Below are 23,387 nucleotides of genomic sequence, written 5' to 3'. Positions count from 1 at the left end.
CCCGAGATTGCCCTTTACGGATTATTAATGACTTGCATCTGTTTTGGTCGGGCCAGAATCACGGAATTCGTCTTGTTGGGCCGAGTGGCATATTGGGGCGCAGCCCATGTCCAACAGTATTCAAAATTCAAATTCAGTTAAAAAAACCGAAAACATATTTAAGTGGATAGATTTCAAAGTTTATTATTCACAAGTATAACAAAAAAAAGAAAAAAGAAAGTATGTTAAATATATATGAATATGATGCAACTAATTTAGTTTATAAAGGTATCATATTTTTGTTTTTGGAAAAATAAACCAAGACAAATATGCGTGATGTCCACACGACACGTGTAACATAAATGTTGATCAACTTTTACCACAGGTCCACAGTATTATGGAAGTCAAATGTTGTTGACCAATCGGGTTGGTAATGATGAGTTCCTCGGAGAATCTCGTTTTTGTTGGACCTCAATGAACTTAGAGGTGAATGATCCGATAACAAAACGCCAACGTTGCGCCAAACAAATAAGAGATGCGACAGAGCCAGTTTCTAAAACAATACTACTCCCTCCTGTTTTATTTACTTGTCGTTCTAGAGAATTTCACGTAAATTAAAAAATTATGTATAAATTAACAAGTTTAATCTCACAAATAATCTATTATTTTATTTATTATGTTAGTTTAATAGGGTTATATTTAGAACTTTATTGTAAAAGTTACATTGGTAAATGTGAATGACAAGTAATCTAAAACAAAAAAATATTTCATGACAATGACAAGTAATAAAAAACAGAAGGAGTAATAATTAACTAATTGTAGTACTAAAGAAAAAAAATTGTCATCATTATTCCATAATATTTGTTAGCACAAAAATTATTAAAAATCCTAAGAAACTGATTGATAATATCAGACTCTAGTCTCCTCATCTGGCATTAGAACACTGGCACTCAAGAACGGAGGCTGTTTCGGACAATCAAATTTACAATCTTTGTTCTTTAACATATAGACTATCTCAGACATCGAAGGTCTTAATTCTACTGATGATTGAACACACAACAATCCGATTTGAAGAACCTTCAAGGCCTCTTCCTCTGTGACCTTCTCTTTCAACCGAGGATCAATCGAGCGTTCTAATGTGTTTGCTTTAAAATGTTCCCATACCTATTCTCAACCAGTCAAGACGAAACCATTACAGTAGTGTTAAAATGTAAAATTGTGAGCGTGTCTTATATCCGCGACTTAACATGGGAAACAAAGCTTACTTACAGAGTATAAAACCGAGCTAGTTCCTTGCGTGAATGCGTTGTTTTTCTTGCCAGTTGCTATCTCGNCCACAGGTCCACAGTATTATGGAAGTCAAATGTTGTTGACCAATCGGGTTGGTAATGATGAGTTCCTCGGAGAATCTCGTTTTTGTTGGACCTCAATGAACTTAGAGGTGAATGATCCGATAACAAAACGCCAACGTTGCGCCAAACAAATAAGAGATGCGACAGAGCCAGTTTCTAAAACAATACTACTCCCTCCTGTTTTATTTACTTGTCGTTCTAGAGAATTTCACGTAAATTAAAAAATTATGTATAAATTAACAAGTTTAATCTCACAAATAATCTATTATTTTATTTATTATGTTAGTTTAATAGGGTTATATTTAGAACTTTATTGTAAAAGTTACATTGGTAAATGTGAATGACAAGTAATCTAAAACAAAAAAATATTTCATGACAATGACAAGTAATAAAAAACAGAAGGAGTAATAATTAACTAATTGTAGTACTAAAGAAAAAAAATTGTCATCATTATTCCATAATATTTGTTAGCACAAAAATTATTAAAAATCCTAAGAAACTGATTGATAATATCAGACTCTAGTCTCCTCATCTGGCATTAGAACACTGGCACTCAAGAACGGAGGCTGTTTCGGACAATCAAATTTACAATCTTTGTTCTTTAACATATAGACTATCTCAGACATCGAAGGTCTTAATTCTACTGATGATTGAACACACAACAATCCGATTTGAAGAACCTTCAAGGCCTCTTCCTCTGTGACCTTCTCTTTCAACCGAGGATCAATCGAGCGTTCTAATGTGTTTGCTTTAAAATGTTCCCATACCTATTCTCAACCAGTCAAGACGAAACCATTACAGTAGTGTTAAAATGTAAAATTGTGAGCGTGTCTTATATCCGCGACTTAACATGGGAAACAAAGCTTACTTACAGAGTATAAAACCGAGCTAGTTCCTTGCGTGAATGCGTTGTTTTTCTTGCCAGTTGCTATCTCGATTATGAGAACTCCGAATGCGTATACGTCAGCTTTCTCTGTTAATTGGCCTTTGATAAGATATTCAGGTGCCAAATAACCACTACAAGTTCCAAAGAACAACATCAAATTAGAAAACTTTATACTCTAGTTTTCTGAAACGCAATGTTGTTAAAAGAAGAATTGATCAAGAAGTACACACACACTTACAGTGTTCCAGCAATGCCAGTATTGGTTTGGGTTTTGTCAGTACCCATGGAACGTACGAGTCCAAAATCCGCTATTTTGGGACTTAGGTTTCGATCAAGGAGAATATTGCTGGTTTTGATGTCTCTATGGATGATTTTTACTTCAGATCCTCTGTGAAGGTATTCTAGACCTTCTGATATTCCTATAATGATGTTAAACCGTTGCTTCCAGCTCAAGATATGGACCGTATTCTTCACTGCAATTCAAATAACATAAGTTAGCTAACATGATGGATTTGACAAATGGGTTAGTTTATAGAGAAGATGTTACAACTTACTGAAAAGGATTTGATCAAGGCTTCTATTATGAACATATTCATAGACAAGAAGACTTTTGGGACCTTCAATGCTGCAACCAAGTAGTATCACAAGGTTCTTGTGTTGAACTCTGCTGATCAAATTCACTTCGTTAAAGAATTGATCCGCCCATTCACGTGTGTTGAAGAAGAGCTTTTTGACTGCAACGATTCTGCCATCTGGAAGAATCCCTTTGTACACAGAACCAGCCCCTCCTTGGCCTAGTTTCATAGAGTCATGGAAAGACTCTGTCGCCTTCTCAAGCATCTCGTATTTGAAATTTGAACACGATGGAACTTGAGCTAAACAAAAAGAAGATCATGAATCAACGAAACAAGGAACCTCATAGATAGCTATGGTGCTATAAGACATTGTAGACTCCCAATTTTTACCTTTTCTTTTCCTTGAAAACCGTCTGTAACTGATAAAGGCACCAAGAGAAGTAAGAATAGACAACGAAATCGCAGCAATTGCTAATTTCGTAACATCATGATCACTCAAATTTGGAAAAAACGATGACCTTATAAAGTTTCTATGATCTGCACAAGAAAGAGACAAAAGGTTCGATGGGTGAAGAAGAGTCTCTATTACCAAAGTTGTAGATAAAGAAGTGTCCAACAATCATTATGTTCCATACCAAGCTCTGCAGCATGATCAAAGAACTTGTGTGTGGAATACTTCAAGTAACATCCTGTAAAGAAAGCTGTAGCTTCATGTCCGTCACAATCTCTCAAGCTCGATCTAGCATTAACCAAACACTCTCGACACGAATTCTCATCAAGTGTCTGCCAACACTGAGCCAAGGCATACACTGCCACGTCTCTAATCACAGAAGCTGCACCAAACCCTCCATTCTTCACAGCCTTTAAGGTCACATTAACCAAAGCATCATCAAGATATTTCCAAAACGTTCCAAACCCAGACTCTGTTACGTCACATTTGGCTCGATCGAACCTAGGATCAACAAATTCCTCAGAGAAATCTCGATCATCAAACCGTAAGAAGCATTCATCACTGTAGACTCGACCAGCCGAACCGGAGCATTTTCTCTCGAGCTCCACTCTGCTCTCGTGGAAGCAACGGCGACAATGGGAAACAGAGAGATCTTCGCGGCACTGTAGAAAGACATAGATGGGTGGAGATACATCTGTGGAGGAGGAAGAAAGGACCCAAAGCTTGTCGTGGGTAATGAGATCATAGACGGAAGACATAGCTCTGAGGAGATCAACGTGGCCGCGACTAGGGTTTACAAGGTGGTGTTGATGATCTAATAAAGGTTGACAATTGAGGAGAGATTTCGAAGAAGAAGAAGAGCCCACCGTCGGTAATAGTACAAGTAGTGAAACCCATGTGAGGAATTGAGCGATCGACGCACAAATTTGCATCAGGAACCGACCGGCGCGTGATCATGAATCGTGAAGAACTGCTCCCATATGCAACTCTGCAGTTTCTGATAGAGTATAACATCGATGATTCAAATTCTCAGCTTCTTCTTCTTCTTCCCTAGCCACTCCAACCCCGCCGTGTGTCTCTCTCTCTCCACAACGGCGGCGGGTGGGTGGACAAAAAGGTAAAATAGATACTTTTGTCGTGAATCGAGGAAGACGAGTCAATATCTCTGTAATTCAAGTTCATTGTGAGCTTTTTTTTTGACAGATTGAAAAGAAAAAGAAAAACTCTGTTTTGGGAATCCGAGAAAATTGACAGAGATTTTGCATCTCTTTGAGCTTTGCCGTTTTGCTTTACTTAATTTAGACATCTTTTGAACTAACTCTCTTCTCCGAATGTGACTTCTAATTTTGTAATGACACATTCCGATTATTAAGAGAATCCAAATTTTGCATTATCTAAATGATGCAATAGAATGAGAATAAAACTAAAATCTATGCCAAAAACAAAAAAACAAAAAAAAAACTTTGGATTATTGAGACTCTATGCTCTATGTGTTTATGTACTACACACAAGAATTCCAAAAGCAGAACAAAGACATCATCGTCAATTGAGATAGAATCAATGATGTGTCGTCATAATCTCATTGACCAAATCAGAAGAGAAGAAGAAGAAGAAGAAAAGAAAACCAAAAGAAAATTTATCTATATATCACTAGCTATTACTCTCCAGTAGTCTCCTCGGCTCCATTTATGTATTCTATATCCTCTGTCAAGTACTAGTACTGGCTCCTCCAGTACTCCCGCTTCCTTTTCCATCATCTTTATCAGATCCATCATCATACTTTCGGAGTATGTTCTTCAGGTCTCTTCCAGCATTGCTAAGGTAAGGCTCATTGTCTTTCTCTTCAAACTCCTATATATATCCACACACCCATGCATGCATGCTCAGCTCAGGCTTCTTTATTTTTCTCTAATTACGTACGAACTAAATCATTTTTAGCATTAGGGGAGAGAGAGAGAAACAGTAGTTAATTAATTTTACCTTGATTGCACTTGGAACAGAAATACTTTCTTCACTATCGCTGCCAACATCGTCATCCGAGAATCTTGCGTCGTGATCCCAGGGCTCTCCTACAGCAAGACATATGTCCCCGTTAAAGTAGAGAGAAAATTTTGAAGAGAGGAACGAAACAGATTCATTGAAACAGGGTTTTACGTACGTACCTTTCTCAACTGTTTCACCGGTGGATGTGGATGTGGATGTGGATGTTGTTGGCTTTATGACCTTGCCCGTCGTCCTCATGCGCTTATTGCGTTTCTGAATCGTCTCTTCAATTCGGTTACGCTTTTTGTCCATTATCTGCTCTGCTTGTTCAGTCGTCAGCCGCTGAGTACCGGGAGGAGGAACTCGATCAAACCCAAACCTGTCAAATGTACCAAGAAAAGCGAGAATGTCACTCCAAGTACACTACTTAGCTTACTTTTCTTTTATCATCATCCCAAGAAAAGAAAGAAAGAAGAAGCATCGATCATCTTCGTCGTCCATACCAATTATCACACGGAATAAGCACAGAAGAACCATCATCCTCCTCCTGCAAGAAAAAGCGTTTCGCTTTGCCAACAAGATTTCCTTTGTACTTGATGCCTTCTTGATTCTCCAAGATCCACGGATCCTTATTCAGCACCTCCGCATTAGCATCAGAAGATTGGGATTGTTTAACCAGAGACCATTGATGGTCGTTTGCGAGATCCGGAGCACCATTCTTGAATGAACCAGCGAAGTACTTTTTCTTATCGTCGGCCGAGCAAAGACGAACAGCAAATTCCTGATTTGCGACGTTGGCATGGCATGGACTTTTGTTAGATTCGATCTTGGGAAGAAAGAAATATATGACAAATCGATCGTCAAAAGATTACCTTATGCAGAATGGTGACTGCAACTCCACAAACGCGACACTGTTCTTTCCTTTCCGCCATTGGTTTGGCACATTTCAAGCAAACACTCTCGTGCCTGCAGTTGATTAACCCCAGATTGGTGTTGGAACCACATCCGATACACTTGTTCGTCTCCATCATCGGCACAGAAGAATCTCAGAGTTCTCGTTTCTGGATTTCAAGAAACTTCTTCGTCCACTTTCAGAGAACTCGGGAGTCTCTCTTTAACAGCCACTACCGGTTTATATAGGGTTCGTTATCAGTTATTTTTTCTTTTTTTTATATAAAAAACTAATAATTAAAACGGCTAATTTACATATTGGATTAGGATTACTACTGTTGCTATTAACTTGAGACATACGGTAACATGTATTATAAATCACTATTTAATGTGGCTATATAAATTTTAGTCAAAATGATGATATACATTAATTATGGTTTACGTCCGAATAAGTTTCAAAGATTTAAGGGATGGGATATCGAACTAACTAAACTATATAACAGTTTTGAATAATATTTTCTAAACATGAATACAAATATTTTTAAAGAGATTTGTAAAATTTCCTCTAAGATAATTATTCCTCGTCACCGTTACCAAACAACTAACCACTCATTTCCCACAACTATATGCTAAGAAGATCAAATGTTGTGTGTTTCATTCATTAATCATTACACCATGAGCCTCTGAAGAGGAGCCTAGGTTTCGGTTTGTCGCCAACTGGAAACACTGGCCTGAGAGGGTCAGTACCATTCCCGCAACCGAAGCAGCATTCTGAAGCGCACACCTCGTCACTTTTGTGGGATCAATAGTCCAGCTTCCAACAGATTCTCTCATTCTCATATGTATCATTCATCCCGTTGCACCCGCAACCGGAGCTCCCATTCGCTAAAGTCATGTTTCCCGCATCGCCGACAGGGAGTCCGTTTCAGTTGCTGCTCGACTTTACTGACAGCAACACCACCATAGTTTAGCCACTCTCTTAGCAAGCTTCTCTGAGTCATACACACAATCCTTCTTGAATACTTTTTTCTTAAGCTTGTAATTCTTCCTTGGTAAGAATCTTTGGCTAACTGTGACCTTGGTAATACCCAATTGATTAGTATTTTGTTTTGACCAGCAAGCCTATGTCACTAGCTTGGTACTCAGCTCCTGGAAAACAACATACAAAAAAGATAGTCAGTTCAGACCAGAAGAAAGAGAAGATAAGAAAACTCAACCGAATCAAATTCCACATAGCGATATCCTGAAGCATAATAGCCTTCCTTTTTTCTCCAAATCCTGGAGCTTTAAACGGCGCCAACATTGAGGAAATCACAGAGATTTTCCACAACAAGGGTTGGTAAGGCCTCACCTGTAACATCCTCTGCAATAATCAATAATGGAGCTCGAAGCTGAGTGGCCTTCTCAAAAATGGGGATGATGTCTTTTGATAAGCACCCTAGCATTTTCAATCTCATCTAGTAATCACTCATGGTTTTTACAAAACGAGGGGAGATATGTAACTTCTGTCATTCTGTAGGTCAACGAAAGATATCAAAGTTAGCCATTGGGTCAAATTAGAATGGAGCAGTAAATTAAACACAGACCTCCATTATCGCTTCTACTCGACCATGGTCTCAAAAGAGGATATGATGATTCAATGGACAAACTACCATCACATCCAACTTTATCAACAATCATTGTTCCTTTAAGCTCTTCATTTCCAGCAGAGATGGAAGCTACCAAATTAATCCACCACAACGTTTTCTCCCTTAAGATAACAAATGAAGACACCAAGATACGGCAAAAGAGAGCAAAAATTTGTACAGACACATTGAGAGGTAGAGGTTGAAAGTGAAGAGATATTGGTAATACCCCTAGGACCAAGAGTGAGACCAACAGCATCAGCAAGCTTATCAATACCAGCTTGAATTGCAGCTCAGTAGACTTGACCAGCCGAACCGGAGCATTTTCTCTCAGCGGAGGAGGAAGAAAGGACCCAAAGCTTGTCGTGGGTAATGAGATCATAGACGGAAGGCATAGCTCTGAGGAGATCAACGTGGCGGCGACTAGGGTTTACAAGGTGGTGTTGATGATCTAATAAAGGTTGACAATTCAGGAGAGATTTCGAAGAAGAAGAAGAGCCCACCGTCGGTAATAGGACAAGTAGTGAAACCCATGCGAGGAATTGAAACCCTGGGCGCGCGCACGTGCATGGAACTTGCAACCACTGAGCTATTGTGTTTTTAGTACACTTACTATTTTAATTATATTTAATTTTTAACAATCTTCATTAAAACTAATATTGTCTTTATACCATTGAGAGGTTTTTGAGAAATTGTTTTGATGGATAGAGATATGAGATTTTGGTAAAGCCTATTTTTTCAGGTTGTACAAAAAAAAACATTATCAATTCAGCCAATGATATGTGTCAGCAGATAAGTGCATGGTATGTTACTAAAATAAACCAGAAATAAACCGGAACAATGTATCTATTTGCATTTCAAGTAAGAAGAGTAAAGTAGTTCACCGACAAGATTAATAGTATAAGCAAATTTGTAATTTCTTTGTATAGTTTGCAATGAGATTACTAACTCATCTCATCACTTGTAAATTGTAACCAAAATACAATGCATGAGATTACTAAGGTAAGTGAATCAAAATATTGCGAGAGTGGTTTTTAGGAAAACCTAATCAGAAATATTGCAAATTCTCTTGGTTCATTACAAAACGAATCGATTTCTCTATTTCATATGTGTATACCATTTTTCATCATCCATTTTCTGTACAATCTTTCTTATTCTTCAAATACCGTAATCCCCATTCCCCATTCCTTTTTTTTCCTAAAATACACATTTTGAAGTTTATCAAATGCAATTTTAAAAATAAAAAGAGATAATAAGCAAAATTAAAATTAATAAGAAAAAAAAAAAAAAAAAAAAAAAATGAATATCTAAAAAAAACTAAGTTGTTGGGATTAAACCAATACAAGAAAACAAAGCAACCAATAAACAGAGTTCTTCAATCACTATACATAGACTCTTGGAGATATTGAAACCTATCGAACAAATGAGAACAAAAATAATCAGAACATTTACATGAATCAAGTAACATATTTTTAAGGATGTTTTTCATATCTTTTATAGAGTTGCTTACTTGCTTAGGACTTACTCTAACATATTTCAATTTCATGACAATGATTTTATTAACACTCGGTTTTGAAAAATCTTCTCTGGTAGTCAAATTTCATTGTTAGTGGTAATCAAAATTCGCCCAATTTTTTGGGCTGGTGATATCGATTCAGACAATTGTTCTAGTCAAACTTTATTACTATCGCATATAAATAAATTAATTAATTATTTTTATATTTGATAAAACAAAAGTTTGACTAAAACTATGTATTAGTCTATATATTACTGTCACATATAAGCATGCTAACAATACGCTGGAAATAAATGATAATCATACACGATAATAATATGAGTCTTGAAAATAACCAAAAAAAAAAGTATATATATTTGGCCACCGTTACTTAAGATTGTAACCAATTTTGTTTGCACCTGAAAAAATACAATATATTTTTATAATAAAAAAGTCAGTAAGTGAGATGAGGCATTATTTTAATTTTACTTTTTTTTTGTTTTTCTCAAAATGTTAGTCATAAGTCATAACGAAAACCAACCGAGGGAGAAGAACATTTTATTTTCGCTCTTAAACTGCCTATGTGTAGATTGATTAGCTGTATTTGAGCAAGTTTAGTTTTAGATAGTAAGAGACAAATCATTAATCAGATTATTGACTTATCATGAAACTGAAAACATAAAACAATGGAGCTTTTCTTCATAAATCTCAAGTACGGAGCAAAGATGACTATGATTTTAATGTTAAAATCTTATATGATGACTATGATGAGTTGATTTTGTTTATTTTAAGTATTACCGTTTATGCTTGATAACTTAGATTCCTTGTGCATAAATTTGCAGTGAAATTTTTAAACATTACAAGACATTATGAAATCTGTGGGGAAAAAACTTTTGAAAGTAAGATTTGTTCTATATGAAATTGCAGTGATATTGAATCAACTTTTTGAAAAGTAAGAAAATGTGAAACATATTGATGGTTTTTCCTTTTCCTCTTGGTAATGTTTATCATTTATCACCAATGTTTTTTTGGCACGATCATCCAATGTTTATACATGTGGAGAAACATCGCAAATTCGCAATAATTAATTTTACTTTTCTTATATTCTTCAAATAACAAGGGTTTTCTTTCAATAATCATGTTCTCAGAGCTGTTAGGTGTGATGGCTATCATCAATCATATTGGATTTTGTAGGTAGCTATCAAATCGATACAAAAAACAAGCAAGATTCTAAATTAAAGCTAAGAAAACAAATGTTGTCAATGTCCTATCGCAGTCGGCTAAAAGATGTTATGAAATATTAAAGGAACCTTTTCCACAACTTTTGAAGATTTTACTATGTCTTGATTTGTCCAAAAGAAGTTTTCGCAATATCACGCAATGGTCAACTTAACAAACAAAATCAATTAACAAAATGAAATGATGAAAACAATATTCCCTTTTGTTGCCTAATAAAAACCTTGTAAATCGGCAAAAATATTATTTATATGACATAGATTAAGTTGTCCGAGTATTATAATATACTTTTAACTTAATAACCAAACTGATATCTATTATCAGTACTAAAATATACTATATCAATACATACCGACATTGCATTATTTATACTAATTTCAAACCAAATATAATATCCTGTTGTTGCCTTTAAGCCATCTTGCAATTGGCTAAAAAATATTAAAACTGGGACAAAAGGATCCACCCGAAAATACTTTGTCCATATTTTTCTCTATAGATTTTGTCCAAAAGCAAAAGAGATTTCACAAAATCACTCAATGGTCCACTAAACAGAGCGCCTTTATTGCATACAAATAAAATTCAATTTAATAAAGGAAACTCAACTGAAAACGATGTCAACAATAGATTTTAAAAAAATGTCTCTTTTGTCGCCAAAAAAAAAAATTAAGATAACCTCGTAATAATTTAACCTAAAAAAAAAATATCACAAGTGGTCGACTACGTTTACTTATTAATGAATAGTATTGATGAATCACTAACTAAAGAAGTAATGCTATATGATTATCCACACAAAAAGATACAGTATAATAATATAACACAATGTTAATCATTAAACTTCTTTAGTAGTATAGATTAGAATCAATAAAGGTCGATTAATTTCGCAATATCCACTGGTTTAGAGAACATTGATTGAGTAAGGCAACAACAACTAAAAAAAAAAAAAAAGGCAACAACAACTAGGAGTATAGTAGACAACGAAAAAAAAAAAAAAAAAGATGAAGTCAAAAAATTACTAAAAGAAGAAGGAAAGTTCCACGTAAGGAGGGAGTTGTCGCTGTCGGATTGAAAGAAACAGACCAAACAAAGATCTTTGAAATCTTAAAAAAAGATTCCGTGCCCAAAGATATTGACCTTTGAAGACACAAACCATTCCCTTTGGTTTTTTTTTTTTTCTGACACTTCCCAAACACATAACATCAAAACACTTGACCCAAATTTTCTTTTGTAAGATTTTGTTTCCTCTTCAAAGATCTTACCCGCAAGATCCGATCTTCCGAATCTCTTCTTCTCTATAGTACTTACTTATAGTAAACCCCACCATCCCATCATCTCTTTCATATTTATGTCCACCTAACCTTAACCTTTTTTCTTTCTTCCTTTTTATCACATTGATTTCTTTAGTTTCCTTTGTCTTCAATCCAAATCCATACCTTTCTTTCTTTCTTTTCTCCTCCCAACCTATTTACTTCTTCTCTTTCTTTTTCTTCTTTTGAGTTTGACAATGGCGGTCGGTGATGTTATGAGGATGGAGATTCCCGCTGGTGGAGATTTAACCGTTACTCCCCCGGAGTTACATGTTCTCGCTGTTGATGATAGTATTGTGGATCGTAAAGTCATCGAGAGGTTGCTTCGAATCTCTTCTTGTAAAGGTATAATCTCTCTCTAGCTCACTCAGCTCTGTTTTTATGGTTAGTTATAAAAGCGTTAAACTCTCCTCTGTTTTTTTACTTATGTCTTCTTGTTTTTGTTATTGCAGTGACGACTGTAGAGAGTGGAACCAGAGCTTTGCAGTATCTTGGCTTAGATGGAGACAAAGGAGCTTCTAATCTCAAGGTTCTTAATAAAAGTTCTTCCCTTGTATTCTTAATATCTACGTTATTGAGGAATCCTAAGGATAGAGAAAGAGATACTCTATGATCATACGGATTTCAATTTAAATCAGCCTTTTTAGTTATTGTTTTGGTAATAAGATCTGATTTTGTCAAAGTGTGGTTTTATTAACAATTCTGTGATTCGTTTTATAACAGGATTTGAAGGTGAATTTGATAGTGACAGATTACTCAATGCCAGGACTAACAGGCTATGATCTCCTCAAGAAGATTAAGGTATTAATAACAATAATCGTCTTTTTGATATATCAATCTGTTTAAACACTTGAATAAAAAGCTTCTTTGATGCTCATGCAAAACTCCTTTTTTGATATTTGTAGGAATCTTCAGCATTCAGAGAAGTACCAGTAGTGATTATGTCATCTGAGAACATCTTACCTCGTATAGAAGAGTAAGTGATCGTCTAATGTATAATTATCATACAAATCAGATCATATTTTAAACTATTCAGTCTAATAATCTACTTCTTCTTTACAGATGTCTCAAGGAAGGAGCAGAGGAATTCCTGTTAAAACCGGTGAAACTAGCAGATGTAAAGCGAATAAAACAACTAATAATGAGAAACGAAGCTGAGGAATGCAAAACCTTAAGAAGCCTTTCTAGCAAGAGGAAGCTTGTTGAAGAAAACATTGATACATCGTCATCATCATCAAGTCATGATGATTCTTCTGTCAAGGATATTCAATCTTCAAAACGGATGAAATCAGAATCTGAAAACCTTTCTTGTCTTCTTTGAATATAAATATAGAGCCAACCCTTAGCTAACATCTTCTGTAAATATTCCTCATCTAAGTTTTTTTGCTCATTCGTTTTTTGTTTTGGGGTTAATACAAAAGACAATGTTTGAGAGAGTCATCTTACAACTCATGCTTTTGTTTCTTAAACAAAACTAAGAAAAAGAAAAAACGAATCATATAAACTAAATTAACAACAACAAACGTTAGACAATTTGGTAACCGAATCCTTCCATCTCTTCATTGATCTTCGCAAGGTAGCTCGAAACCACACAATGGACAAAAGTGACTAGTCCCAAACCATTCTACAATACACTTATCGTCAAACTCATGTCCACATGGTAACGTCACAACTTTTGCTCCATCCTTCAACTCTTCCAAACAAATTGTGCACTTATCACCTATAGAGCTAGTCTTGTAGTATATTTTTTTGGTAAGAGACCTCATAGCGAGCTCCGTTGCGGGTCTAAAGCGTATACAAGTAACAGTGTCGTCAAAGGAAAGATGATCACGAAAGGTCAATTTGAGAAACAGAGCACAATCTGTGGTATGATCACCTGAGGAAGTCACTTCAATGATACGATCGTTGGCAAATTCGGTCAGTGTAAACAAACTGGGTTCGACAGGGAAACCTGCTTCCATCAAAAGATCGTTAAGGTCTTCTCTACTACTAAGTCCTTCATCTTCCATGACGTAGTCCGCGAGCCACGTAATCGAGAACGTTCGTACAGTTTCATCCAACGTGACCATGGTTGCATATGCTTTGATTGTGCCTGCATCCGAGACCGCAGGGTTACGGTCGATTTCATGGCTGAAAGATAATCCACCTACCATAACGAATAATGTGATCTGGTTTCTATGCTTTTCTTTTTATGTATAGAGGTGCACGATTTCAAAGCAAATATTGCTAGAACTTAGAAACATATAAAGAACAACTTTTCTTTAGATTTATAAATTCTGGCTTTGAATGGTTGTACAGTATGGTGTAGATGGGACTATGCATACCAGTATTTTGGTATGCATTATATTAGACTGTAGTATGGAGCAAACTAGTATGGAGTTTATAATGTTATGGAGCACTTGAGGAGCGGAATAAAAAATGCAGACCAACAGTGAATTTACAATGGTATGAAGTTGTATACTGTAATGGGTACTAGTATGGAGATTTTTAGTATGCATTGTTGCATACTGGTACGCAATGGTGAATGGTAAATTAAGTGCGGACCAGTCCAATTTTAGTCCGGTCTAGAGCATACTATGCAACCATTCAAAGCCTCTGTCTTATGAAACAAACTGAAAGTGTGATAAGTATTGATCTGAATCACTTAAGAACAATGGAATAAAGATTTCTTTAAACTCTCTTTTGATTAATAGAAAATCTGTTTACAAGTTTGTTCTAAACAATTTCCTATTCTCTCAAAACTCTCTTTATAAGATAATAACACAAATCTTAGAACCCTAAAGAAACCTCAAGCTCTCTCTTGTTTGTGCTAGAGCTTACAATCAGACAATTAGCCTTAGCACCCTATTTATAGAACTAGGTCTGCCTATTCTATTTCTTATAGGAATTTGACAATTTCCTTTTTCTGGTTTCTATGTGTTTCCTTATATTTATAGAGGTGCAAGATTGTATATATCAAACCATGATTATCTTGTATTTTGTTTTAATAATTATTTAAAAGCCATGCTTATCTTAGAATTTATTTAAAAAATAAAAAATTGTGATTAAGTTGAAATGAATGGTTACAATGGAAAAATAATCAATGTTAAAATTATTACAAACTATTCTCAAACATAGAAAATATTATATATCTTTTTGAGGGATTGAGACTGTAAGGTTGTGTGATCAGGCTAAGATGTCAAACACAAAATCCTTACTGCGCTAGAAACTCAAGTGATTCCGAGAGCGTTTCCTAGCGTTCATAAGCTCCATCAATGATGGTAGAGGCCGAGGCACAGGTGCGTTCATTGATCTGTATAGCTTTCTCAAATCCCCACTGAGATCCTTGCAAATCTCCTTTGAAGAAGAAGAAACGCTTCTACAAGACTCCTTCTCTACTGCTTCTTCTTTAGTATCATCTTGTAACGACTCAGTTACTTCCTTCACATTCAGCTTTTCCAATACCGGCGAGGTTTTGTTGGTGTATACAGATTGAGTGTGTGTGACTTTTCTCTCGTGTAGTTGATTAGATTCTTGAGAACTTAGCCTTGCGCTCCCAAACAGAGTTACAGGAAGATTATTCTCAGGGGATAAACTCAGAAGCTTCTTCTTTGTCCTAGATGCTTCGATTACAGGTTCTAGCTTCGATTTTGCAGAATCAAGAATAATTTCTTCTCTCATGAGACAGCAACTAAGAGCTACTGTGTGAGTATCAGCTGCTGCAACTGGAGAAACTTCCATGTCGATGTCTAGAAGCTTCCAGAAAGGATCATCAGGCGAGAACCGACTGATGAAACAGTTCTTCTTCACATAGTTCAGTTCCATTGCTCTACAAGAAGGAACAGTTGATACAACCCATTTTGGAGAAAGAACATGCATCGCTGTTTCCAATTCTTCACGGGATGAATGCATAGAGTAACACACATGCCAAAGACCAAACTCATCCTTGACAGCTTCACTAAACCTAACTTTCCTCTGCTTTTGAATCTGACTTCCACTTTCTGAATAATCTTCGTCATCACAAACATACCACTGAGCTGAAGGGCGGATGATAAGAGGTTCATTCTGAAGTTTCGATCTGGCCTCAGCAAGCTTTGCACTTGTTCTTTCATACAGTTTAGGGAACCCACTGAATATGTAACCATTAACGATCTGAAACACTCCAAGTTTGTAGCTTTGTCGACATAAATCTTGGAGCCAAACGTTCTAGAAACTTCCAACAGAACATCCTCTTGGCCCAACATATCACACGCAAGATATACAACTGGTGCATTTGGATGGTTCCATATGCAATTGATGATCTGATTTCATTACACAAAGAAATCAACAATGGAAAAATGTGAGAAACGACTCCAGTTCATAAAGAGAAGTGATATGATCAAAAGTCCAAAATCACCTGTCTAATAGCTGAATGTTTACTAGGAAACCTCTGAGAGTGAGAGGCTTTCCCAAAAGTACAATCCAAGAAAATGAAATCAAGAGAGCATTTTGGAGCTAGGCCATGTCTAGTTCCAACAAATTTCTCAGGTAGATTCTGTAGGCAATCCAGTGTAAGCCTACAATCACCAGTGTGTAGTATGTTACCAAAACTCCCTTCAAACAAGAACATGACCGCTCCTGAAGCATTTTTCCAATTATGAAAAAAAAAACGTCAAAAGAGAGATCTTTCAATTTGGAACAGCTGCTACATATCAAACGAGGATCAACAACATACCAGGACAATGATTGGCATCAAAGGCAGTAACTTTAAAATCACCATCTTGATCATCAACAACCACTGATTGACCAATTTCAATTCTAACGAAGCAAGACTCATCAAGCTACACACACACACACACACACACACAATTACGACTATATTGAGACAACAGAGAACGAGAACACACACACGAAGACAAGAGAGGAGGAAACATATACTAAAACAAAACAAAAAAACCTGAGGGTGACGTTGGAGAAGAAGAGAGATGGTAAGGGAAGTAGAGTAAATAGGGAAGACGACGACATTAGAAGGAGAAATCCCAACGGTGTGATCTTTGTGAGCGTGCGTTAAGAAATGATGTCTCTTTCTTCTCTTCATCGTCGTCGTCGTGTACGGTCCAAATGTGTCGACCGCAAATGGTAAACCTCTTGGCATCTCTATCGCCATCTTCTTTCCTCCACCGCCGTCAATTTCACTCTAACAGCGGCGGCGATGAAGGGTAGCCGCTAATTAGGGTTTCTTCTTCGCCGGTGATTAAGAAATAATGGCGGATTTGTCCACAAAAGGCGAGGGAATTTTTCCCTCCTAATTTTTTTCTTAAAAGTAACATTTTTAATTTGATGAACTTAATTACACCTTTATACAAATTATTTCATTTTTAATTTGATGATCTTAATTACACCTTTATGCAAATTATTTCATTTTTAATTTGGTAAATATAAAACGTTACGTTTACTAATCATTTAACGAAAAAAATCAATTTAATTTAATCACATGAATACAAATCTTCGAAAACTCATACAAATCATCGACTAACACACAACATCAGACATAAGATTGCCAAGTGAATAAATTCACACTACATAACCATATACATCATACACAAGGAGTTTTTAATGTTTGTTTGTGGTTTTGTGATACTTGTCCTTGACCCAACGAAAACCAATAGCAGAACCTGTCTTGAGCTTCTTGAAACCAGAAGAAGCTACAGCTTTCGTCTTCTCCAACCCTTGTCCCATCTTCTCCTTGTACTTAGCCGTGTTTGAGTTCGACGGCTTCGTTCCACCTCCGCCGCTACTGACGATGGCCCCGCCTCCTATCCGGCCTCCTTTCGCACTGTTGTCCCATTGGTCTGCCCACGATGTTCCGTCCATTAATCAAGCTTTGATGATTCTAAGACGAAATAAATGACTTTTTTTTCCTGTATATAACCAAAAGTAATTAGTATTGTGATTGTCTCTCGTTTTCTATGTTGTGTTTATATATATACATGCACATTCATAGTTCAAGAGACGTGTTTTAGTGTGTGGTCAAACGTTGTGTTCGTGATTCGTGAACGAATATGACTTCTATTGATTTGCTTCTTATTTTAACTTTATTTTTATAATCATTTGGAACCTTCGCTGGAGAAAAAACACACACAGATTGATATTGTTCTAATTTATAAAAGAATCTCTCGTGGAAAAATAGCAAAGTTTTATTAGAATAAAGCTAACCGTATTGAGGAAACTTCTTCTAATTCGCCGTTACAAGACGCAAGACCCTGAATGAAGTCGCCATATCCAATCTAAAAGACTTTTTTTTTTTTCGTTCTTTAAAAAGGTTCTCGAAGAAAACTAGTGCAATCTGCTTTTTTTCTTCTCATTAGATAGAAATAAGTTACAAAAAGGTGGATAATGCGAAATATCTCATGTTTTTTTCCAGGCTCGGAGAATCGAAGCCGGGCTTGTGAATAAAAATTAATTTATGCTTGTTGAATTCCAAAACTACCCTTTGATTCGGAATAACGTGACGTGATCGTACAATTGGTGGTTTTTGGATTAGTCAAGGTGTAGAGAAACGACGTCGGACGACCAAGTGTGAGAACAAACTCTAAAACTTCACGACAAAAAATTAGCTTTATAAGCTTTTGACAATGAGTGTATCTATGCTATCTTTGTACCACTACAACTAATTTCTCCTCCGGATGGATCAAATGGAATTCATGATAAGGATCTCCGAAGCATACTTGTCAGTCAAGGAACATCATCACACTGACTCTGCTGCAACACGTTCTTCTCCGAGAATGGTAAAAGCTATGCCAACAAAGAAACAACAACAAACAAAAGAAGAGAGGTTAGAATCTTGAATATTTCTGGAAATTTTCAGTACAATTTTTACTACAGAGAAACCAGAAACTCTCACATCAACAAGAAACAAAAAATTATCCAGAAGCAAACAATTGATATTAACTTATTTAGATTTACAACTAACCTGACGAGCGACCTGAGCAACACGTCGACTATCACGAGCTGGTTCTGTACCGGTGAAAGAATCCAAGTAAATGTTGCCTTTCTCACCAGTCTTTTGTCTCCGGTTTCTGATCTCATTGTCATCATCATCTTGTGATGAGGAACCTCCTCTTTCAGGGCTGCAGCTGCTGCTGTCTCTTCCATCCATGTTACGCTTCCTCTTATATGAGAATTTGACACACGGTTTCTGAGAAGGCGACAAAGGTGTAGTACAAAGCTCAGTATCAGTCTCTTTCTCTTCTTCCTTCCTTGCTTCTGTAAGTGATCCCACATCAGCACAGTCCCCACTGGCCGTTTTCTTTTCCACCGTCTCAGCTTCTCTGCGTCTACTCAGTATGGAAGGAAGAGTATGAAGACAAGATTCTTTATTCTCTTTATAAGAACAATGGTTAATACTAAAACCTCTGTCACTCATATGTGGTTTGATTCCATTAGCCACTACTGATCTCTCATGGTTGCTAGAGTCCTCACGCACTTCTATAGAAACTGCTTCGTTGGCGTTTTTTCCCTCGTTGCTAAGATTTGTTTGACGATCATTTATCAATTTCTCGAGGAGAGAACGTGATTCTCGTAACTCCGTCCTTAGCTCTCCTACAATATCTTCAGCTTCTCCAAGTTGAGCTTCAAGTTCCTCAATCTTTTGCTGCTTCTTCAAAGAAATAATTTCTGCCTCCTTGACCTATAACCACAGATTTTAAGAAGATTATGCTACAGTCTCAAGTTAAACAGCTTTGATCAAACAGTGAGTTACTACTGTAATAAGTGTAAACAAGAGAGAACAAGTTCTCTCACACTACCTAGGTCCTCCCTACAAAAGAAACTCCTCAATTTTATGGCTGATTCAAAATTCACTGCTAAAATACACAGGTCGTTTTGCACACTATGTTTCTCAACTATAATGACTATTATAGGTTGATAGACGGCTGCTCAAAGAAATAAAATCTCTTTCCACAACAACATCTGAAGTACTATGAGATTTAGGGAATGTGAGTCTATTTGGAAATCAGAAAATGATATCCTTGCAAGGCTAACTCATCCATCATATGTAAAATTTCAATATCAATTGAGTTTGAGGTACATAAGAATTAAGCAAGGTGTAAGTCTCCAGGTCATAAACCTGACTCAGCTAAATAAATCACAAAAAAACTATCTCTACAGCGCTTTCAATGGAGCAAAACAAACAAAAAAGAAACAGTGGCCAAAGCATATAAATTCTGAACGTGGCTGTAAGATTTTATCAAGGATGTAACTAAAAGCTCATTGTCGTCTCACAAAACTCAGAAATGTCGAAACTTTATGTGATAACATCAGCTAATGAAACAACTTGACAGAACGTACCTTGGAATCATACATCTGTTTAAGCCTAAGACAAGTACGGAGAGCCTCATCTCTAACCGCCGCAAGCTCTTGCTGAAACCCACGAGCTTTCTTCTCGGATATCATCACACGCGCCGCCGCCTCCTTCGCCGTGTTCAGTATAGTGTCCGCGTAAGCCTTCTTCAAGGCGGTTAATTTCTGCTGAGAACAAAACAAAAAAAAAAAACGAAACAATTCATCGCAAAGATGCAAAACCCAGAAACCAAAGAACACAAAAACCCATATCCGAAAACACCGATTCGGATCAATACACGGTAATATAAAACGAAATCAGAAACAGTAATCATTCGTAAAAGAGAAATGAAACCTAAAAAGAAACAGAGAAAAACGAAAAAGCAAAACTTTTTAATTTCGATTGGGAATGTGAAGTCGAAAACGACGGAGATTTAGGGATTAAAAATGGGATTTTTACCTCTGGGTCGGTCATTAGGGCTGTGAATGCTGTTGCGGAGAGGCGATTTTTTTTTTTTTTTTTGTCCGACCGAAGTCGCGAAGAAGAAAAGACGAAGTTGAAGAAAAAAAAAAAAGTGGTTTGTTGTGTTTTTTTTTCCCCTTATGTTTTGCCTTTCGCCTTGAAAGAATCTGTCAGTTAGGAACGGAAATGGTATAATTACTTTATTACCCTTTACTTTCCAGTTTATTACGGAAACACCACATTGTGTAAAGTAAACCGACGGTGCGGTTTCCCGGTTTTCCCGTCGTGTTTTCGTTTCTTACACTACGTGATACCAAAAAACCATATATTGTGTGAATTGTGATGCAGCTTGTGTCGTTCCTTTGTGGATTGTTAGATTCTACTACGTTATTACATTTTTATGTTGTTTGTAAATTGTGATCGTTACGGCTAATGAAATAAGAGATACCCTTTTCTCTATGCCTACTGACAAAAGCCCAGGCCCTAACGGTTATACCGTTGAGTTCCTCCGATCGACATGGTCTATTGTGCAGAAGGATTTCACTTCCTCCATTCAGTCCTTTTTCATATACGGCTTCTTGCCAAAAGGGGTTAATGCTACAATTTTAGCCTTAATCCCAAAGAAAAAGGAGGCTACTGAACTGAGAGATTATCGACCAATTTCGTGCTGTAATGTCATTTACAAGGTGATCTCAAAAATTCTTGCTACTCGATTAAAAAAGCTACTACCTGAGTTCATTGCTCCCAATCAATCTGCCTTTGTCAAGGGTCGTTTGCTCATGGAAAATGTTCTACTAGTTTCAGAGATCGTCAAAGATTACCACAAGGACATTGTTTCTCCTTGAAGTGCCATCAAGATTGATATCTCAAAGGCTTTTGATTCAGTCCAATGGCCTTTCCTTTTATCCGTGCTATTGACTCTGCAATTTCCACAACGTTTCATTCGATGGATTGAACTCTGCATCACCACATCAACTTTTTCGGTGCAGGTAAATGGTGAGCTTGCAGGACTGTTTCGTAGTGAACGAGGAATTCGTCAAGGGTGTTCTCTATCTCCCTACCTCTTTGTAATATGTATGCAAGTCAAGTCTGCAATGATTGATAGAGCAGCTTTGGAACGACAAATTGGATATCACCCCCATTGCCACAACGTCAAACTCACACATTTGTGCTTTGCAGACAACCTTTTGGTATTTACGGATGGGACTAAGAGCTCTGTTGAGGGTATTTTACAAATTTTTGATCAGTTTGCTGTTTTCTCAGGTCTCAATGTTAGCCTCGAGAAATCGACACTCTATATGGCAGGAGTCTCACATAGTGACAGGGAAGTAAGCCTACGTTCTTTCCCTTTCGCAAATGGCACTCTACCTGTCCGATATCTTGGATTGCCTCTCTTGACTAAACGTATGACCACCTCAGATTACACGCCTTTAGTAGAACGGATTCGAGAGCGGATCGGGAGTTGGACTGCAAGACATCTCTCTTTTGCGGGACGTTTGCAACTCATCACTTCGGTTCTACACAGCCTTACAAACTTTTGGATGTCAGCTTATCGTTTACCTAAAGCGTGCATTGCAGAGATTGATAGCCTGTGTTCTGCGTTTTTATGGTCTGGCCCCTCACTAAATGCGAAAAAGACAAAGGTAGCCTGGTCGGATGTCTATCTCCCCAAGGAAGAAGGAGGATTGGGATTGCATTCTCTGCATGATGTTAATCAAGTAAGTTGCCTAAAACTCATTTGGCGACTTCTTTCAGGCGACTCACTTTGGACCAACTGGATTCGAGCTTATCTGCTCAGGAAAGGTTCTTTCTGGTCGATCCCTCCTAAATCCACTACGGGTTCTTGGATGTGGAAAAATTTGTTGAAATGTCGCAGGTTGGCTTCTGATTTTGTAAAATATGAGGTACATAATGGAAAGAACATTTCTTTCTGGCATGATAACTGGTCGCAGTTCGGCTGCCTAATTGGTGTTGTAGGTCAGCGTGGGTGCATTGACATGGGTATAAGCTTACATGCCACTGTAGCTGAAGCTTTGCTTAATAGGCCGAGAAGACACAGGGTAGACCACTTCAATAAAATTGAGGAAGTCCTTGACAGTCTGCGCAACAGGGGTTTGGTAGAGACAGAGGATATTGTCCTCTGGAAAGGAAAAAGAGACAAATACAAAGGATCCTTCTGCACAAAAGACACATGGGACTTTGTTCGCATTGTCAAGCAACAAAGGATTTGGTATGCAGGTGTTTGGTTCTCTCACGCCACACCTAAGTACTCTTTTTTGGTCTGGTTAGCCATATTGAATCAGCTTACGACTAGTGATCGAATGCAGCACTGGAACACACAGATTGATGGTACTTGTGCTCTCTGCAGTAACTCGCAGGAAACGCGAAACCATTTGTTTTTTGCTTGCTCTTACTCCAAGGAAATCTGGACAAGGCTCACCTCGGTACTCTTACGAAGTACATTTTCTACCGACTGAGACTCACTCCTATTACTCCTCACAGATGTATCTCTTGGCAAGAACACTCTGTTTCTGCTACGGTATAGTTTTCAAGCTGCGGTTCACTCCCTCTGGAGGGAGCGGAATAGAAGACGTCATGGGGAATCACCGACCCCACCCTCTCTGCTCACCAAACAACTTGATCGACAAGTTCGGGATCGCCTGCTCTCTATCCAAGGCAACGATCTTCTGCTAGTCTGGCTCGCTTCAAGATGAAGACAAGCACTCACAATACTATTAGTTTCTTTTAACACAAATCTTTTTTAAACTTTTTTGAATCACAGATTTCATATACAAATGCTGCACTCTGTTGTAAACAAGTATTTTTTCGAATAAATTTTACATTTTATT

At 37.0% G+C, this 23,387-nt stretch overlaps 6 protein-coding genes, 1 long non-coding RNA gene and 1 pseudogene across 9 annotated transcripts; 1 reads left to right on the top strand and 7 right to left on the bottom strand.

Moving 5' to 3' along the window:
- On the bottom strand, positions 887 to 1,312 carry LOC109131315. The gene is made up of 2 exons (XR_002036940.1): positions 1,249 to 1,312; positions 887 to 1,143 (listed from the first exon to the last, which is right to left on the bottom strand). It is a non-coding gene; the product is annotated as an uncharacterized LOC109131315 (long non-coding RNA).
- On the bottom strand, positions 1,842 to 4,578 carry LOC104776021 (cysteine-rich receptor-like protein kinase 1). The gene is made up of 6 exons (XM_010500013.2): positions 3,428 to 4,578; positions 3,183 to 3,329; positions 2,772 to 3,092; positions 2,456 to 2,690; positions 2,204 to 2,348; positions 1,842 to 2,098 (listed from the first exon to the last, which is right to left on the bottom strand). The coding sequence occupies exons 1-6, from the start codon at positions 4,173 to 4,175 to the stop codon at positions 1,844 to 1,846; spliced, it is 1,851 nt and encodes a 616-aa protein (XP_010498315.1). The 5' UTR covers positions 4,176 to 4,578; the 3' UTR covers positions 1,842 to 1,843.
- On the bottom strand, positions 4,914 to 6,254 carry LOC104778783 (transcription initiation factor IIF subunit alpha). Its single transcript, XM_010503220.2, has 5 exons — positions 6,099 to 6,254; positions 5,730 to 6,007; positions 5,406 to 5,605; positions 5,224 to 5,312; positions 4,914 to 5,094 (listed from the first exon to the last, which is right to left on the bottom strand). Exons 1-5 carry the CDS (start codon positions 6,252 to 6,254, stop codon positions 4,951 to 4,953), a joined length of 867 nt encoding a protein of 288 aa, XP_010501522.2. The 3' UTR covers positions 4,914 to 4,950.
- Positions 11,649 to 13,227, top strand: LOC104776020 (two-component response regulator ARR7). The gene is made up of 5 exons (XM_010500010.2): positions 11,649 to 12,122; positions 12,230 to 12,306; positions 12,501 to 12,578; positions 12,683 to 12,753; positions 12,840 to 13,227. Exons 1-5 carry the CDS (start codon positions 11,975 to 11,977, stop codon positions 13,096 to 13,098), a joined length of 633 nt encoding a protein of 210 aa, XP_010498312.1. The 5' UTR covers positions 11,649 to 11,974; the 3' UTR covers positions 13,099 to 13,227.
- Positions 13,337 to 13,930, bottom strand: LOC104778782 (E3 ubiquitin-protein ligase RNF181-like). The gene has a single exon (XM_010503219.1). It carries the CDS (start codon positions 13,928 to 13,930, stop codon positions 13,337 to 13,339), a length of 594 nt encoding a protein of 197 aa, XP_010501521.1.
- LOC104776019 lies at positions 14,832 to 17,030 on the bottom strand (annotated as a pseudogene).
- On the bottom strand, positions 17,175 to 17,761 carry LOC109131054. The gene has a single exon (XM_019241562.1). It carries the CDS (start codon positions 17,607 to 17,609, stop codon positions 17,349 to 17,351), a length of 261 nt encoding a protein of 86 aa, XP_019097107.1. The 5' UTR covers positions 17,610 to 17,761; the 3' UTR covers positions 17,175 to 17,348.
- Positions 18,329 to 20,652, bottom strand: LOC104776017 (chromosome-associated kinesin KIF4A-like). Of its 3 annotated transcripts, XM_010500009.2 has the most exons (5): positions 20,536 to 20,652; positions 20,085 to 20,264; positions 19,149 to 19,425; positions 18,709 to 19,072; positions 18,329 to 18,530 (listed from the first exon to the last, which is right to left on the bottom strand). In XM_010500009.2, the coding sequence occupies exons 1-5, from the start codon at positions 20,548 to 20,550 to the stop codon at positions 18,467 to 18,469; spliced, it is 900 nt and encodes a 299-aa protein (XP_010498311.1). In that variant the 5' UTR covers positions 20,551 to 20,652; the 3' UTR covers positions 18,329 to 18,466. The 3 variants fall into 3 exon arrangements, with proteins under 3 accessions (XP_010498311.1, XP_010498309.1, XP_010498310.1); XM_010500007.2 differs by having other exon boundaries at positions 18,709 to 19,425; XM_010500008.2 differs by having other exon boundaries at positions 18,709 to 19,425; positions 20,085 to 20,261.

Source organism: Camelina sativa, chromosome 3 (assembly GCF_000633955.1).
Source record: "Camelina sativa cultivar DH55 chromosome 3, Cs, whole genome shotgun sequence".
NCBI lineage: Eukaryota > Viridiplantae > Streptophyta > Magnoliopsida > Brassicales > Brassicaceae > Camelina > Camelina sativa.
The sequence above is the reverse complement of the archived record's forward strand: the minus strand, read 5'-3'. Positions and strand labels throughout refer to the sequence as shown.